General features: G+C 41.4%; 1 protein-coding gene across 5 annotated transcripts in view; it reads left to right on the top strand.

Annotated features, from left to right (window-relative positions):
* Positions 1 to 1430: 1430 nt before the first annotated feature.
* The window catches only part of heatr5a (HEAT repeat containing 5A), a 79547-nt gene continuing 61834 nt past the window's right edge, over positions 1431 to 19143 (top strand). For 2 of the 5 annotated variants that reach the window (XM_033027014.1, XM_033027010.1), the window contains exons 1-6: positions 1431 to 1664; positions 10158 to 10369; positions 13299 to 13510; positions 14373 to 14481; positions 15725 to 15874; positions 18748 to 18919. In XM_033027014.1, the coding sequence (XP_032882905.1) occupies positions 10244 to 10369; positions 13299 to 13510; positions 14373 to 14481; positions 15725 to 15874; positions 18748 to 18919 (769 nt within the window). In that variant the 5' untranslated portion in view covers positions 1431 to 1664; positions 10158 to 10243. Of the gene's footprint in view, positions 2021 to 10157; positions 10370 to 13298; positions 13511 to 14372; positions 14482 to 15724; positions 15875 to 18747; positions 18920 to 19143 lie in introns of all 5 variants that reach the window. The other 3 variants (XM_033027013.1, XM_033027012.1, XM_033027011.1) reach the window with 3 other exon arrangements.

Raw genomic sequence — 19143 nt, 5'->3', positions numbered from 1 at the left:
TTGCACTATTTTTTGTTTTGTGTGTGTGTGATATATATGTATATATATTTTGCACAATTTTTTGTTTTGTGTGTGTTATATATATATAACACTAAATACACACACACTATATATATATATATATTTTTTTATATATATATATATATTGTGTGTGTGTATATATATGCACAATATATATACATATATACACATATATACACAATATATATATATTGCACTATTTTTTGTTTTGTGTGTGTTATATATATATATAACACACACAAAACAAAAAATAGTGCAAAATATATATATATATATAACACACAAAACAAAAAATTGTGCACAATATATATACATATATATACACATATATACACAATATATATATATATATCCATACACTATATATATTGTGTATATATATACACACACAATATATATATATATATATATATTTTTTTTTAATATATATATATATATTGTGTGTGTATATATATACACAATATATATAGTGTATGGATGTGTATATATAAACAAAAATATTCAGTATATAGATACATATACACACATGCATACACATGAATTCAGTAGGCATCAGGACTGGGAGTAGAGATTCATTTTGTCCGTGAGTCATGCCAGTTACAGGGAGCCAATGATTGGGAGATGCTGGTAGATATAGGAGGAAAGCTTCTTGTTCCGCAGGAAATAATTACTACTAGTTTGAGGCCTGATATAGTGTTATGGTTAGTTAGTCAGTGGATAGTGTATTTTACAGAAATAACGGTGTCTTGGGAGAACTTAGTGGATGAAGCTTATGAAAGGTAAAGGCTTAGATATGTAGTTGACAGCAGATGTTGAGCAGCGAGGATGAAGAGCAAGTGTACGTTCAATAGAGGTGGGTTTTAGAGATTTCATAACGAGATCAACCACGTCGCTATTGGAGAGCTGGGAATTCGTGGACAGGGTTTGGGTCAGGCTGTAAAGCAAATGTCCAAGGCAGCAGAGCAAGGCAGTGGGTGGATTTGGTGGAGAAGAAATCATGTCAGTTGGGAGGAGGAGGGAGGGGTTGTTCTGTTGAGCCTTCACCGAAACCCCAAATGAAGGGAGATGCCCACTTGATAAACCCAATGATATACTTGCATTGTGTGTGTATGTATATATATACACACACACATATATGTTTTGTACACACTTTTTTGTTTATTATTTACAGAGAACTGTTTACATATTATAGTTACTGCAAGTAAGAATGTAAGGTCTGACTCAGTCTGAGGAAGGTTCTTGACCCGAAACGTCACCCATTCCTTCTTTCAGAGATGCTGCCTGCCCCGCTGAGTTACTCCAGCATTTTGTGTCTATCTTCGGTTTAAACCAGCATCTGCAGTTCCTTCCTACACATTAAGAATGTAATTGTTCTGCTTTGGACACATGACAATAAAACAGTCTTGACGAGCAGGGGGAAGCTCTCTCTCTCTTGCAGCAGCACAGAGGCTGTTCGGTTGCTCGGAGTTAGCCTGGCTTGGCCTGGTCCGGCCTGGCCCCTCCGCCGACCGCTCGGAGTTGTGCTCGCAGCCCTGGCCTGGTTGCTCGGCGCCGGCCAGTCTTTGGTCCCCTTGGTCGCGGCTCCTGTGGACTGGGAGAGGCGGTGGGCCGCGCAGTCTACAAGCGAGGAGGTCTCGGTGCCGGTGAGTGACTGGGTGTCCTGGCGCTGCGGCCTGTTGTCTAGGGTCGGGCGGGGAGGCGGTGGAGGAGCGATCCCCGGGGTGGTCACCCGGCCAACGCCTGCAGAGCTCAACTCCTATCGGTGGGAACTCGCCGCATCAACGGTGCGGCGTTGACGGAGTGAAGGGTCGAGGCAAGGCTTGAAGGCTACACGGCGTGATACCTTTGGTGATACTCCCCAAATGAAGTAAATCCAGCGGCGACCCTTGAGACGTGGTGAATCTTCATCAATTGATGCAGTAGACAGACGTTGCAGGCTGCTGCCATTTAATCTGTGATGCATTACAATTTGGATATTTTGCAGCAATGCAGCAAAAAAGTACTAACTCCACTGCATTTTTCACAATGAGCGTATAGGAAGTGTTGCATGTTTAAATCGTGATTGGTATTTGTGGATGAAGCTAGGATTTTATTCGAGAATGATTTTCTATTTATTTCCTTGAGGGCATATAGTTATGAAGTGTTGCATGTTTAAAACGTGATAGGTATTTGTGGATGAAGTTAAGATTTTATTCAAGAATCTAACATTCCGCGTACTGTACTTGATTAAAAAAAAAAATAGCTTGTGGACATAGAGTTCAATGTTGTCCGGGTGTGGTAGTTTAAGCTGGTGATTACATCAACAAGCGGTTGAATGGAAACAAAAGGATTAAAACAAGGTGGTGGTATTTTCAGGGCTGCAATTTTTGTACTTCTTTTATGTTAACATATATAGCGATTCACAATAAAGAACACAGCACAAGTGTGAATTAAAACGTGCTTTGTCATAAAACAATATTGGAGTCGGCCTTTGTGAATATATTACTGCTAGTAAAAAAACTGTGTATCTCGGTAATATTTACTATTGGACCAGTAACTGTTGCAGGCAGATTTAACAACTGATTAATTGCTTAGTTTAATTTCTTTAAAGGAAGGCAATGGTGCCTTCTCCCAATATTAATATGGTAGTTTAGCAAAAAATAGCCAAAACTTCAATACAAGTATGTCCCTTAAGAGAAGGCATGAACCATAAAACGGTCCAATCCGTGTAAACAGCCTTAAAAAATAATTCCATTAGAATTTATTTTTAACTGCTTTACTCTGTATTTTTCTTTTTTTTCAGCAAATACAATATTTACATTAGTTGAGATGAAAGCAATATCATTGCTCTTATTTGTTTTTAATCCCAAGTTAAATGACAATTCCTCTTCCAGTTAGCATTTATTATGTTTATTTTTGAATTTAAATTTTTTTTGCAGCAAACTGAACCACAGCCTCCAGTACACTGTATTGAGATTTTTCTAAGATATCTCACAAATATTTAGTTGACTGTGTGTTGGGTTCTTGTTTTCTGAATGCTTTCTGAAACATACTGTAATTGCATTATGTCATTTATGTACTGGTTCTACAGTTTTAGGCAGGACTTTTAAAATAAAACTTAGGAATTTTAAAGCAATATTAGAAAACATTGCAAGAAATAAATAAGCTTATGTGAGGTTTGTCATTAGTTTATGCCTAGAAGGTAGATGATTTTTGTGCATTATTTTTCCTAAGATTCCTTCAGTAAGATCATATCTGACCCCTCTCACCCTGGCCACAAACTCTTTGAATCACTTCCCTCTGGAAGGCAACTCCAGACTGTCACAGCTGCTGCAGACAGACATAAAAACAGCTTTTTTCCATGAGTAGTAGCTCTACTCAATAACCAAACATTTGTAGCCTCCTTTTGCCCTAGTATTTTATTTAATTCACATGTTTAATCGATAATGTTTTATTATTAATGTTTAATGTGTCATTCTTAATTGTCACAGTATATCATGTTGTCACTTGCGAGTGGAGCACCAAGGCAAATTCCTTGCATGTGAACATACTTGCCCAATAAACTTATTCATTCATTCATAGAAAGTGCATTGATAAAGAAAGGCTAGATTATTCTATAAGGTTGATGGGCAGCTGGTTTTGTACTGGTAACTGATTCTATAATCTATATTTTATTTATGTACATTTGTGTGCGGCATTAATTGTTCACATTGTTGGTCAACTGCAAATATTCTTTTTAAGTCCAGTAAATTTGCAAACATATTCTTATATTATTCTTGTCACCGGATGTCAGTAATGTATTTGTGGAATAAAACACACAGTACGGAAATAACTCTGTGGGTTAGACAGCATCTGTGGAGGGCATGGATAGGTGAAGTTTTTGGTTGGAACCCTTCAGCTTTGAGTCAGAAGAAAAGTCCCAACCTGAAACATTGCCTATCCTTACCCTCCACAGATGCTGCCTTGCCAGAGATACTCCAGTACATTGCGTTTTACTCAAGATTCCAGCATCTGCAGTTTCTCGTGTATGTGTGGAAGCTGTTTGTGGCAGAAATCTAATTTTGAAGAGACCTGTTCAGTTTCTCCATTACCAAGGCAGTTGGCAAATCCTGGACACCGACAGTTTCTGATACCACTTAGTACATCTCAGTTTATCATAAATAATTTATAATTCCAGTTACTTAGTGCTGGAGCTGTGAAATTTAAAGCTGTAAATGAGTCATTTAAAAAATAAAAAAGTATGACTTGTAATTTAGAGGAGAGCTGTTGGAAAGCGTAATTGACAGTTCAATGAAATTCTGTTATTAATCAAGCCACTTAACTATTTCATCCACTGCTTACTGTCCAGTCTTTATCTGAAAGATCTCCAATCCAATCAATTCAGGATGAGGAAGGGTACCAACCCGAAACATTGCCTATCCATTATATCCAGAGATACTGCCTGAGTTACTCCAGCATTTTGTGTATTTAAAAGATCTCCAATGTTCAGTTGAAAATGGACACAAAGTGCTGGAGTAACTCAGCGGGACAGGTAGCATCCCTGGAGAGAAGGAATGGGTGACGTTTCAGGTCGAGACCCTTCAGACATTTGTTTGGTCCAATGTTCAGTTGAATGATTTTCTATAAAAAATATCGAATGCACGGCGGCATAATGTTTTAGTTTACTGTTTCTTCGTAGTTTGTTTGATTGTATATTGCCAGTGAATCCTGTGATTATTGGCGTTGATTATTGACTGACGTGTACAGTTAAGGAATATTTTTGTGAGCCCAGTCAGAAAGACTGATTAGTCTAGGGAAGGTGTTCTTTTCATGTGTGAAACAAAAACACCGATTTCCATTCTATTCCAGTTGTCCTTGATACCATTGAAATGAGCACCTTTACATGTATACATCAACCTGACAGCTGAACTATCGTTTTCGGTTAAAGTCCTATTTTTATGGAATTTATTAAGCAATATTTCTGTACTCTATGCAACCTTAATTGAGAAACAAAAGAACATTACATAGCAGTATCTTCAAGCATTTTTCAGCAGATTTTCATCAGTGATATAAATGAAAATGACTTCAAAATCTTACTGGGAATAATAAAGCATGCCCTTTTAGTTCTTCGAGCAGAGTCAATTTTCCCATTTGTGGAACAACTCACCACAGCAGTGATCAAAAGAGCTCAGCAGCGGCTCCACCCTCTCCGGAGACTAAGGAAAGCAGGTCTCCCTACTGTTCATCTAAGGACTTTCTACAGGGGCACCATCGAGAGTATATTGACCTACGGCATCACTTCCTGGTTTGGGAGCTGCAAGGCTTATGAGCAAAACCAACTTAACAGGATAGTGAAGACAGCCAGCAGGATCATTGGTGCCCCACTCCCTTTCCTGTTGGAGATCTATAAGAAGCGGAGCATCAGCAGAGCCATCTCCATTATCAAGGACCCCTATCATCCATCACACCACATCTTCTCCATTCTGCCATCTGGGAAGAAGTACAGGAGCATCAGCTGCAAAACCAGCAGGATGCTACACAGCTTCTTTCCACAGGCAATAAGACTGGTTAACGGACTGTGTCCCCTCCCCATATATCATACACCAACACATCTAACCTCACCCATACTTTGACAGCTAGGCACCTGTCAAAGCAAAGCCACTGTTCGTTCTGAATGTCTGTTTTTATTTCAATTTTTAGGCCTATTTTAGATATGGTAATTTTAATTTTTAAAGCTATATGTATTTATTCTGTTTTTATTAACCGCACTGATGGGAACTGATTGAGAAACAATGTTTTTGTTTCATCTGTGTATGTAAGTACTCAGTTAAAATGACATTAAAGTAAATACTGAATACTGAAAATCAGAAAGACTGGATCATTCTGAAGTTATGGGAGCAAATTAGGGCTAGAATGAATCTTTCAGGGAGTTGTGTCAAAATAAATGAACTGTCCATTATGTTGTAGAAGATTATTTGCAGTATTTTTTGCTCTGCATCATCATTTTGAAGGGACACTGTGGAGTGAATAATATGCAGATATGCAAAAATTGGAGGAGCAGCACCTCGTATTTTGCTTGGGCAGTTCACACCCCAGTTCAATACAATACAATACAATACAATACCATTTATTGTCATTCGAGCCTCAGTGAGGCTCAAACGAAATTCCGTTTCCACAGCCATACAAACAAAGACAATTTCCTACAGACATACACACAATTTAATTCACACAAACATCCATCACAGTGAACCCACTGTGATGGAAGGCAAAGTCTTTTCTCTCCCCTGTTCTCCATTTCTCTCCCGATGTCCAAGCCCCAGGCAGGCGATGATAAGTCCCACGGCCATTTTAGGCCGTGCTGGGCGATTTACGGCCCCGCTCCCGGTCTAAATGTCACAATGTTGGAGCCCCCGGCGGGCGCTGGAATGTCCCACGGCCATGAAGCTGTGCCGGGTGATGTACGTCCCGCTCCGGGTAGTTCCAACCCCACGACACGGGCTGGAGAAGTCGCGTTGCGGGAGCTCCGGGAAGCGGTCTCTCCCCCCAAGTTCATGCAGATTTCCCTTTCGAATGACGCAGTCAAAAGTCAAATCTCGGATATGAGTAATGATATTCTGCTGCAAGTAGTGAGCGCTGTGAAGAGCGATCCAGTGTATTCACTGCAACTGGATGAGTCAACAGATGTTGCCTCATGTCCCCAACTGCTAGTCTACGTTCGTTACCTCAATGGAGAAGCCATGAAGGAGGAGTACCTGCTCTCGGAGCCATTGTCCACTACCACTCGGGGAGAAAATGTGTTCAGAATGCTGGAAGCCTTCCTCATCAAACATGAGCTTGGCTGGGAATGCCTTGTCGGGGTGTGTACAGATGGGGCACCTTCCATGGTTAGTTTCAGATCCGGCTTCAAAGCCTTCGTGAAGGATGTCGCTCCCCATGTCTCCTTCATCCACTGCATGATACATCGCCATGCTTTTGTGATGAAGACTCTCCCTCCTGGTCTTCGAGAAGTGCTTTCAGATGCGGTGAAGATTGTGAGGGAGCGCAACAAACTCAAGAATCTTCAAAGCGATGTGTGAAGAAATGGGTGCCGATTTCACTGTTCTGGTATTCCACTCAGGTGCGCTGGCTTTTGCGTGTTTAAGTTCTCAATCATGTGATTCAACCAAGATAAATAGCGCTGTTCTTGGAGAGAGGGTGTACTGAGAAGGAGAATCAGCTTCATGAAAAGATGCAGGATGAACAGTTCGTGATGAAGGTTGCTTACTTGGCTGACTTCTTCGCCGGGGTGAATTCCTTGAACCTGTCACATTAAGGAAACCTCCCAATGCTACACACGGTTTGTGACAAAGTGGCAGCGTTCAGGAGGAACCTTTACCAGAGAAGAGTCCAGGATGGTGACACGACTATCTTCCCTGAGATGTCGACTCTCCTGGATGCTACGCCAGATGCTGAATGCCACTTCCACAAGGAGATCTCAACCCACCTTCTGGCAATTAGTGAAGCCATCGAACGTTACTTCCCCGGACTGGACGACCGCTCTCGTGATGAGTGGATCATCTGACCCTTTTCTGTTGAAGACGGTGCCATCAGCGATACTGACGTGACTGCGGAGGTTGAATTTTATCTGTGAAGATGTGGAGCTCAAGAGTGACTTCATGGAACAAGAGCTCGCCACGTTTTGGCTGAAAGTGAAGGACTGCCCTGTTCTTTCGAAGAGGGTCCATTCCCCCTCAACCTATCGCTGTGAGGCTGGATTCTAAATCATGGTAACTCTGAAAACGAAGGTATGCAATAGGCTTGTGATCGAAGCTGACATGAGGTGCTGCCTGTCGAACATTTGTGCTTTTTTTGATCGCATGATGGCTGCGAAGCAATTTCAGCCATCCCATTGACTGAGTATTGGCGGTCATGTTTTAATAAATCGGGCTGTTTTTTTTTCAGTTTTTGATTCGGGGGTCACGGAACTGACCAAGAATATCTGATGGGGTCGTGGGACCAAAAAGGTTAAGAACCACTGGGCTAAATGAATGGTGCCAATACGTTTGCGATTGCATTCATGTTTTAAACACACGTGTTTGATCAGAATCATTTAAAATGTGTTCCTTTCAAGAAAATAAACCTTTTCTTCTGTGACTTGTTGATCTTGAACCCCATTCTTTAGATGTTTTTCACATAAATAGGAACACAATAACCCCTCGTTATTACAAACTTTTTTGTGATGGATTTTGATTACAGCAGACTGTCTCTTTAAGAACACAGGCTGCTTGTTACACTCGGAGGCTGTTGAAATTGACAAGGCATTGAAATTGACAAGCAATCGCTCAGATCGACACTTTCTTAAACAATGTAACATACAGCCTTTAGTATTTTTAGCAGTTTAAAAAAAACATTTTTAGCTGTTAAAAAGAACTTTTGCAAACAACTCGTTTCACGGAATGACCGTTAGGTGGTTCAAACGAATCCCTTACTTGGTTATAGCAGATAATCGGCAACAATGGATACCATTCCCGTGTGGTCCATTGGAACAAGGGTTTACTGTAGTTGGAGAACTATGAAGAGAACTTGTGGACCAACTTTTTAATCCTCAAATATTGTAATTGCTGCCCATTGTTTATGTTGTATAATATTTTCCATGACTCTGCAATCTTAGATCTGTGCTAATATTTCCATGTGCAACAGCTTGTGGATCAAACACAAACGCATATATTCATTTTTTAATATCATTTTGACTTCCTAAGAACATTTTTTGCGGCTTAATTGTTCAAAAGTACATTTACTCCAATCTTTTGGCTCATTTGGACGTACAGAAACCTTTCCAAGGAGAAAATTAATTAATACATATCATAAATGTACAGCAATATTTTAAACATGGGCAATGACTTTTCAGATGGGGATCAAAGAAAACAATCAATAATTTAATCTAAGATTGTAGTGTAATCCACAAAGCAATTAAATTTGAGACTCAAATGAACAAAGAACCCCTGAGCTGAAATGGTTGCATTAACAATTATGCTTTGTGCCCTTAAATATAACTAGTTATTCATATAATGCAGTGAATTTCAGTGCAGTACTGCAAGTAGATTAAGAAGACGCACAGGATGCCTGATTTCATTAGTTACAGGGCATAAGAGCAAAGAGGTTGTGATTCAACCATACAAAACTTTATTTAGGCCACTGTTAGGGAGCTGTATTCAGTTTTCCTCGTTGCACAACAGGAAGGATGTGGTTGTACAGGAAAGAGCACAAAGAAGATTCACCGGGTTGTTGCTAAGGTGGAATGTTTCAATTTTGTGTGAGACTGGATAGGCTAGGTTTGTTTTCATTCGATATGAGAAGGTGGGGGGGGGGGGGGGGAGGGGGTGAACTGATAATATTCCAAAAGGGGGCATGGGAAAACTTGCATAGTGAGAAACTTTCATTTATATTTATTGAGCGTGCCAAACAGCATAGGTTTAAGGTAAGGAATGGGAGATCTAGGAGGGAATTTGATAAGGATATGCTGTTTCTCAGTTAGAGAGCTATATAGCACGGAAACTGCTTCAGATCAATGTGTCCATGACGACGGTTCTGTGCAAATACAATTTGTCTGCATTTGGCCCATATCTTTCTCAAACCTTCCTATCCATATATCTGTGCAAATGTCTTTTTAAAATCTGGAACACAATGTCCAATGGATTGGTGGGAGCAGGTACTGTGACAACATTTCAGTATTTAGATTGTGCAAGTGAAATGCCATGGCATAGAAGGCTGCAGGCAGAGTGTAGGAAAATAATGTTAACACTGATCGGTAATTGATAGCTAGCATGTATATAGTGGGCTGAAGTGCCTGTTTCTGTGCAGTATTATTGACTGAATATTTGTTTTTAAAATAGCATACTGTTCAATTTTGATACTGAGAGAAGCTATTATGTTGATAACATTCGTACAAAGATGTTCCTCATTTTAAAATGGTGGAAATAACTACAAATTTGATTCTAGAGCACAATAAATTAATTCAAGCTAAGTTTTCAGTTAGATGTATTTCACATGCAACTTTTTATTGGATGCTGCTTGTATTTTCCATTTCAAGAATAATCAAACAGTTTTAGCTGTGTGTAGTGTTTTCGCATTGATATATTGTTGAACCAGTTGATAGTCGGAGACTGTTAATGAATAGTTGTCTTATGTTTGTGTTGCAGTAATTGAAAGAATGCCAAGACTTTTAATTCTCCTTCTGCCTTTTGTGAAGTTTCCGTGAGCTTTTGAAGAGAAGTCTGGCAGAGCTATGGAGCAAGCACATGGCCTGCTATTAAATGAAGAGTTCTACAGTAAACTGAGTGACGCCAAGAAACCAGCATTCTTTTTTGAATGGCTGCAATTCTTGCAAAAACTTTTGGTGGCTGCGAGTAAGGTAAAGCATGAACTGTTCTTAAAGTTGTGAAAATGTCTTTGCTTTTGTAATTTTCTACTGTCTGAATATATAGGTAAAATAGTTTTATGGGGAAAGAGAAAATTTTGTTCATGTCGAACCAGGGGCGGCACAGTGGTTGAGTTGCTGCCTTACAGCGCCAGAGACCTGGGCTTGATCCTGACTATGGGTGCGGTCTGTACAGAGTTTGTACATTCTCCTTGTGACCGTGTGGGGTTTCTCTGGGATCTTTAGTTTCCTCCCACAGTCCAAAGATACAGGTCATGCCAATAGACATGCTAACCTTTGATGCCAATCCAGCTAATCTCATTAGCCCACATTATGCCTGGATCCCTCCAATCCTTACTGAAATACCTGTCAAAGTGCCTCTTAAACATTATAATGCTCTCTGATTCCATTACCTTCTCTGGCATCTTGTTTCAAATATTCAGCAGTCTCTTAAAATGTACTCCTTTTAAATTTCTCCTCCATCACAAATTTGTGCCGAGTTCCAGACTAATTTGCCATGAGAAAAGGACACTGTCTATCTCCTCTAACTGTACCCCTCATAATTTTGTAAACTACAAAGTCATCCCTTCTCCTATGTCCTTACAGCCTTTCTTAAATAAAGGTACAATGTTAGCCATCCTCAAGTCTTCCGTTACCTCACCTGTGGCTAATAGAAACAATGATGGTTACCAAGAAAAATTAAATAGACTGGAATTATTCTCACTGGAACATAGGACAAGGGATGACTTTGTAGTTTACAAAATTATGAGGGGTACAGTTAGAGGAGATAGACAGTGTCTTTTTCTCATGGCAAATTAGTCTAGAGAGAAATTAACCACATGTAATGTTTTTCTATTACAAATCTCAAATTGTGGAGTACAGAGGCAAATAAATAAATGATGGGTCTTTGTCCCAAACATTATGGCGTGCACTGTAGACGGTGATGTGGAGAGATAAAAAACAATGAATGAAAGATATGCAAAAAAGTAACAATGATAAAGGAAACAGGCCGTTGTTAGCTGTTTGTAAGGTGAAAATGAGAATCTAGTGCGACTTGGGTGGGGGAGGGATAGAGAGAGGGAATGCCGGGGCTACCCGAAGTGAGTGAAATCAATATTCATACCACTGGGCTGTAAGTTCCCCAAGTGAAAAATGAGATGCTGTTCCTTCAATTTGCATTTAACCTCACTCTGATAATGGAGGAGACCGAGAACAGAAAGGTCTGCGTAGGAATGGGAAGAGGAATTAAAGTGTCCAGCAACTGGAAGATCACGTAGGTTCAGGCAGGCTGAACGAAGGTGTTCCGCGAAACGATCTCCCAGTCTGCTTTTGGTCTGCTTGTATAAGAGTCCACATGTTGAACAACGAATACAGTAGATGAGGTTGGAGGAGGTGCAAGTGAACCTCTGCCTAACCTGAAGGGACTGTTGGGGTCCCTGGACCCTCGAGGGAGGAGGTATAGTGACAGGTGTTGCATCTTCTGCGGTTGCAGGGGAAGGTACCTGGGGAGGGGGTGGTTTGGGTGGGAAGAGATGAGTTACCAGGGAGTTGTGGAGAGAACGGTCTCTGCAGAAGGTGGAAAGTGGGGAAGATGGGAAAATGTGGCTAGTGGGGAATCCCGTTGTGGGATTATGTGTTGTATGCAACGTCTGATGAGGTGGAAGGTAAGGACTAGGGAGACTCTGTCTCTGTTGCGACTAGGGGGATGGGGAGCAAGGGTGGAGCTGCGGGGTACCGAGGAGACATGAGTGAGGGCCTCATCTATGATGGGAGAGGGGGACCCCCGTTCCCTAAAGACTGAGGACATTTCAGATGTTCTAGTATTGAACACCTGATGACGGAGGAACGGAGTAGTGGATAGAGTCTTTGCAGGAAGCAGGGTGGGAAGAAGTGTAGTCAATATAGTTATGGGAGTCACTGGGTTTCTAATAGACGTCAGTCAATAGTCTATTTCCTGTGATGGAGACTATGAGATCAAGAAAGGGGAAGGAGGTGTTGGAGATGGTCCAAGTAAATTTGAGTGCAGGATGAAAATTGGTGGTGAGGTTGATGAAGTCCATGAGTTCTGAATGGATGCAGGAGGTAGCATGGATGTAGTCATCAATGTAATGGAGATAAAGTTTGGGGATAGGGTCAGTGTACGCTTGGAACAGGGATTGTTCAACATACCTTACAAAGAGGCAGGCATAGCTGGGGCCCATGCGGGTGCACATAGCTACGCCTTGGAGGAAGTGGGAGGAGTCAAATGGGTGCTAGTTTGACTGCACAGGTTAGCATTTCTTCATCATCCCAGATGGAATCTTCAGGCACTTGGGAGCAATTAAGTCTTAACTACGTTGTTGTGGGTCTGGAAAGTTAAAGGCAGAGTGGTTTAGGTCAGAATGTTTCCTTCCAACCCAGATGGGTTTTTATGCCAATCCATGGTTGACATGATGAGGACTCCTGTTAAAGTCTCTACTAACTGAATTCAAACTTCCTCGTGCCAGGTTTCAAGATCATCTTGTAAGCTCCTGGATTACTAAATAACGTGCTGTAAGGCAGCAACTCTACCGCGGTGCCATTGTGCGGCACACTCTTCCTGAATTCTCAATTCTGATGCAGGGTTTTGACCAGAAACATCAAACATTCCTTTGCATTCACAATGCTACTCAACCCACCGAGTTCCTCCAGCAAATTGTTTGTTGCTCCAGACTCCAGCATCTACGGTCTCTTTTCTCTTCCTCCCTCATTGACTGGTCATTGCTATTTGCAAATTCCTTTGCACATATAGAATCACAGCTTGGTTTGATTGCATAACAATGCAGCATTCAAAAAAATAAAATTGAAGTAATGTACAAAAGATTGAGAGTACACAAAGGAGCAAGACAAATAAAAGTGCATTTATACTGCAAATTTTTTTTTTCTGACCACTTTTTCTTTGCAGGCTGATATCAAAGAGAAGCAGAAGCCACTGGTGGAACAACTGACCGCCTTGCTGGAGAGCTCACCAGGCCCACCTGCCCGCAAACTGATTGCAAAGAACCTGGCCTTATTATATAGTATTGGTGATATTTTCTCTGTGTACCAAACCATTGACAAATGCAATGAGATAATCAGAAGTAAGGATGACTCACCAAGCTACCTGCCCACCAAACTGTAAGCGATTTTATTTATTTATTTCATTTTATTTATTTATTTATTTTTTGTAGAAAAATATGAGGATTGTGGTAATTCCCCAATTGTGACTAACTTTAGAGCAACAGACGTTAAACAACAACATTAATGATTGTAGACACAAAGTGCTGGAGTAACTCAGCGGGACAGGCAGCATCTCTTTCGGGTCGTCACCCATTCCTTCTCTCCAGAGATGCTGCATGTCACACTGAGTTACTCCAGCATTTTGTGCCTACCTTCGATTTAAACCAGCATCTGCAGTTCTTTCTTAAACATTAATGATTGGATGTGCAAAGCCATTTAAGTGAGGTGATGATTTAGTTAAGGGGTAAAATGCACTGTAATATTGTCACAGGATTCTGAATCTGAAACTGGTTTCTCTAAATTCTCCCCTAATATTTGACATCCCTATGTCGATGTTATAATGTATACACCATAGATGGAATCCAATGGGAGAAGATGGTTTGCTTAGAAATTCTCTCTGATATCAAAATGTGCTTCAGTGATGGTTGGAATTCTTGGTTAAAACGAAACTCTACTTTGAGGTTGCAAAGAAGATGTGGGTGACTTTATGTGTATTTGTGCGTTCATGGTAGTTAGTAGATTTTGGGTAGGAATGTGAATTGGCACACAATCTACTTTGATAAACACACTTGAGTTTCCTTTCTCAGAAGGTATTTTACTGATTCATATTATCCAAGTAATTTTGCTATTTTGTAGAAATTAATTCCTGTGAACATATCCATCAGCAGATATGACAGTCTATCAATTCTCTCTTCAAGCATACTCATTTTTGTAAATACAATGTTTCTGCATGAATTGTTGAAGTTCACTTTTTTTGCAGGACTGCAGTTGCTTGTTTGGGAGCTCTGTATGAACAACTCGGACGAGTATTGGGGAATACGCATGCAATCTCAGTGGGAATCTTATTGAAAGCAATGAAAAGCGCTGAGGTAGGAGGAGACTTTATCAGAATCTCTTCTAAAACAGCCGACAGACAGTAACAAATATTTGCATTTGGGATTTTTTAATTTATTTTTGATAAATGGCATTCCTTTCTTTATGAAACCTTACGAGTATCCAAAGATTTTATAAGTATGTTAAGGGAAAGGGATAACAGGAAAGAAACCAAAGTGGTCATCTGTGTGGAGCCGTGGGAGATTGGCAAGATCATCAGTGAATATTTCTTCTCTGTTTTTACCGCAGAGAATGATCTGAGGACTAGAGAACTTGTGAAAGTTAATGGAGATGTTTTGAGTACAGTTCGTATTATGGTCAAGGAGGTACTGGATGTCCCAAGGCCCTGGGGATTGTGGTGGACAGGGGAATCCAGGAGTACATGTGTGGTTCCCTGAAAATGGTGTTGCAGGTAGATGCGATAATGAAGAAGGCTTTTAGCCTGCTGGCAGTCAGAGAACTGAGTATAGACGTTGGGACGTTATGTTACAGTTGTGCCAGATGTTGGTGAGGCCACGTGAAGTACTGTGTTCAGTTTTAGTCACCCTGCTATAGGAAAGATGCCATTAAACTGGAAGAAGGGACCCGACCCGAAATGTCACCCATCCTTTTTATTCAGAGATGCTGCCTGACCAGCTGAGTTATTCCAGCACTATGTGTATCTTAAGAATACAGAGAAGATTTACAAGGATGTTGCCAAGGCTTGAGTGTCTTTATTCATTGGAGCACAAGAGGCTGAGGGATGATCTTACTGAGGTGTATAAAATCATGAGTGGAAGAGATAGGGTGAATGCACAGAGTATTTTACCCGGAATAGGGGAATCAAGAACTAGAGAGCATAGGTTTAAGGGAAAGATTTAATACGAACCCAAGGGGCAACTTTTTTACATGGAGAGTGGTGGGTTGTGGAATGAGCTGCCAGGAGAAGAAGATGAAGCCGGTATAATAACAACATTTAAAAAACATTTTGACTGGTGCATAGATAGGAAAGATTTAGAGGGATTTTGGGCCAAAGATGGGTAAATGGGTCTAACTTAAATGGGAGATCTTGCTCGGCATTGACGAGTTGGAATGAATAGCCTGTTTCCGTGCTTTATGACTATGTATAATTATTAATTTCTAATGTTGATTATTGTGCTAAAAGTTCCAAGAGAGTGCTCAGTCTTCATGCAAGTTGAGAAGCCTACTGTTTGGTTAAATTTGACTATCTAATCTTAAACATCTTTCTCCGCCATCTAGTCCCAAGGGCGCTATGAAATTATGCTGAGTTTACAGAAGATACTTCTGGGGCAAGGAGTTGCTGCTATACCGTGTCACAGAGATATCTACAAAGCTGCTCGCTCATGTTTGACAGATCGATCAATGGCTGTTCGTTGTGCTGCAGCAAAGGTATACATTTCATATTTTTAACATTTATTCACCTTCAGCCACGTTTGAATGAGGAAAAAGACTGCAGGGTTTGTTAAAACAGAAAAATAATTGGTACCTAGACTTTCTGACAATGTATTTTTAAAAGGTTGGTTGTTTATTTCTAGATTTGATTTCAATACAAAAAATATTGAGGAAGTGTTTCTGAGCTGTGGAAAGCGTTGGGAATGTTTAGTTTAGAGATCCAGTGGGGAAACAGGCCTTCGGCCCACCGAGTCCACGCCGACCTGCGATCACCAGTACACCAGTTCCATCCTACACATTGGGGACAATTTACAGAAGCCAATTAACCTATAAACTTGCACGTCTTTGAGAAAACCGGAGAACCCGAAAAAACCCAACGTGGTCACAGGGAGAATAGACAAGCTCTGTATGGACAGCACCCGTGGTCAGGATCAAACCTGGGTCTCTGGAGCTGTAAGGCAGCAACTCTACCTCTGCGCCACTGTGCTGCCTCATTATATGAGAAAAACCTGCACTTGACAAAAGATCTAAAGCAGATTTTGTAAGGGGGAAAAAATGGAAATATGAATAATTGTATGAAAATTAGATTTGATATGATAACACATTCGGATACATATGAAAATATTGTACAGAGTTAATCTGAGAAATTGTTGTCTATAGGGATAAGAATAAGGGAAGACAGGTTAATGTTTAACTGGCAGAGATGTAGAGATATCAGTTTTAAAGCAATATAATCAACCTTGAAAAACTGTGTTTGAAATGGGATTTTGCATTTCGTGTTCGATGATATGGATGGACAAATTAAAAGGCATTGCAAAGATCTGGAAGCAGTGCGTTTAAATTGTTTCCTCAGCCTTATAGCCTTACCTGGTGTAGTAAAAGAGATGCTTCAAGGCTTGCTGCTGTATTGCCTCTGGAGTTTCATTAGAAAATATGCAGATACATTCTTGGATCTTTATTGTTCCATGTTAATTTTAAAAAAAGTCGAACTTCATTGATGACAGAACAGGTCTTGACAAAATTGTGCAGCAAGAACATTTTAGTGCGCGTTTCTCCTGTTTGCCTGTGCGTCTTTTGTGCTTTTCACTATGCGGTCTCCTTATTGGTTTATTCTCCACATGTACCTTTTTACTTGAAGTGCTGTTTTTTCTCTCAGTGCTGCATTTTAATGATCATGTGTGACATTTGCTTCATTAAAAAAATAAATCTTGAACAGCAATCCAAAAGATTACGTTTCAGAATGCCAAATACCTGATTTGCAGCTATTAACCTTAGTTCTTGACCAAAAATATTTGTCGATAGGATTAGTGCGTTAATTCCAGATGTGTTCTTTTTTTCCAATGTTCCAATTAAGTTTTTACCATGATTAAAGCGTTTTCCCACGGGGCGACTTGACGCAAGATGTAACCAGAGTGAAGTGGTCGTGGTCTAGCACGATATCACACAATATAACGGGGGGTAGATAAAGAGTTCCCACGGGTACTCGGCATTTCTGTTATTTGTGCGAGTGACTTGTCCGTCTCCCGAGCTTTCCCGTTAAATCTTGAATGAACATTGTGAATCCCCATTCATAAAAGAGAAGGTAATTGCGCGGGAGGGTTAATAATTGACAATCTGCTGCTGCCTGCCCGCTGAGTTAAAAAGTTCCCACGGTAGACTCACGATATACAGTGTATCGTGAGTCTTGCGTGGGAACTTTTTAACTCAGCGGGCAGGCAGCAGCAGATTGTCGCTCCCTTCAGTTTCACCCCACCTACACCCCTCTGCTTCCCGGCCATGTGTGTGACCCCTTCCCTCCCCTCTTCAGCTCCCCGCCCATTGCACCGGCGCGGGGGCTTTGCACTGTCTTCACGTCGGCGATGCCAGCAGGTCAGTGCCAGTCACCGGAGACGTCAGGACCAACGGGACACCGACCCCCAGGCCCACTGCAAGCACTGAGATCCCAGAGACCCACAGCCAGCAGCAGCGCAGCCCCGTTCCAACTCCAGAGGAACACGCTCCCCGTAGGGACAGAAGCTGATGGTGTGCAAGGTACGTCTTGTTCTTGGGGTTGCGGATGAGGGGGCGCAGCTCGGGCTGTGACGTCTCCGGCCACCCCCCTGTACAGGAGCTGAGACTGGGAACTGTGGGGCTGTTTGCAGTTGCAGAGGGAGGGGGCAAGGGCGGTACAGTTCACAGTCTCGGCTCCAGTCCAGGGGGGTGGCCGGAGACGTTAGGACCAACGGGACACCGACTGCAAGCACGGAGATCCCAGAGACTCACAGCCAGCAGCAACTCTAGCCCAGCCCCGCTCCAACTCCAGAGGAACCCGGGTTGCGGATGAGGGTGCGCAGCTCGGGGAGCGGATTCCTCTGGAGTTGGAGGGACAGGGAGACACAGCGGCTTTTGAGAATGGTGGGCAATCACTTCCAAAGTTCTGCCCACACAGTCAGTACACCTCTCCTACACTTGTCTCCCGCACTAAGATCATCTCGCAGAGAATGATCCCAGCCTAACAGCATGTTCATTCCAGATTACTCACCTTCTGTCCCCTCTGTCCAGCTTCCGGGTTCACCGTTCGTAGGAGTTCCCACGGTACACGCAAGAGTTAATACGGATATCGCACTGGCCACTACGTGCATATAATGTTGCAATCTTCAACCACAAGTGTACAAGTCACTCTTGCAGAAATTCAAACTTGCTTGAATTTTCTCCCGAGTCACCAAGTTACACGAGTACCTGCCGTTAGCGCCACGGTGGTCCACGAATGCCGTACGGTTATCGCACGGGGTTCCCACGATGTTCAACTCTGGTTAACTCTTGCGTCAAGTCGCCCCGTGAGAAAGCGCTATTACTCCAGCAGATACTGACAGTGTTTTTTTGTATTTCAGTGCCTTTTGGAACTTCAGAAAGAAGCTGTTTTTATGTGGACCACAGAACTCGAGAATGTTGCTACACTTTGTTTCAAAGCCTTTGAAGGTTCTAATTATGATGTACGTGTCTCTGTATCAAAGTTGCTGGGAACTATTTTAGCCACAGCTGTAACACCCAAACAGGGCCCAGGTGGGTGTTATTTATTTGGTATCTTTTGTTTTTTGTGGTAATTTTAATTAAATCAATTCGGATTCTGAGTTACCATTTAAGTACTAATCTAGCAAACAAATGACGAGCTTTATTTCTAGATTGGTATATCTGCTAAAATTAATTGATCTTGAACATGCGCTGCCATTGATTTTGGAGCAGGTAGAGAAATTAATTTCTAAACTAGTGTAGCTAAAAAGCTTTAT

Source organism: Amblyraja radiata, chromosome 9, assembly GCF_010909765.2.
Source record: "Amblyraja radiata isolate CabotCenter1 chromosome 9, sAmbRad1.1.pri, whole genome shotgun sequence".
NCBI lineage: Eukaryota > Metazoa > Chordata > Chondrichthyes > Rajiformes > Rajidae > Amblyraja > Amblyraja radiata.
This window is presented reverse-complemented; position numbering and strand designations above follow the sequence as displayed.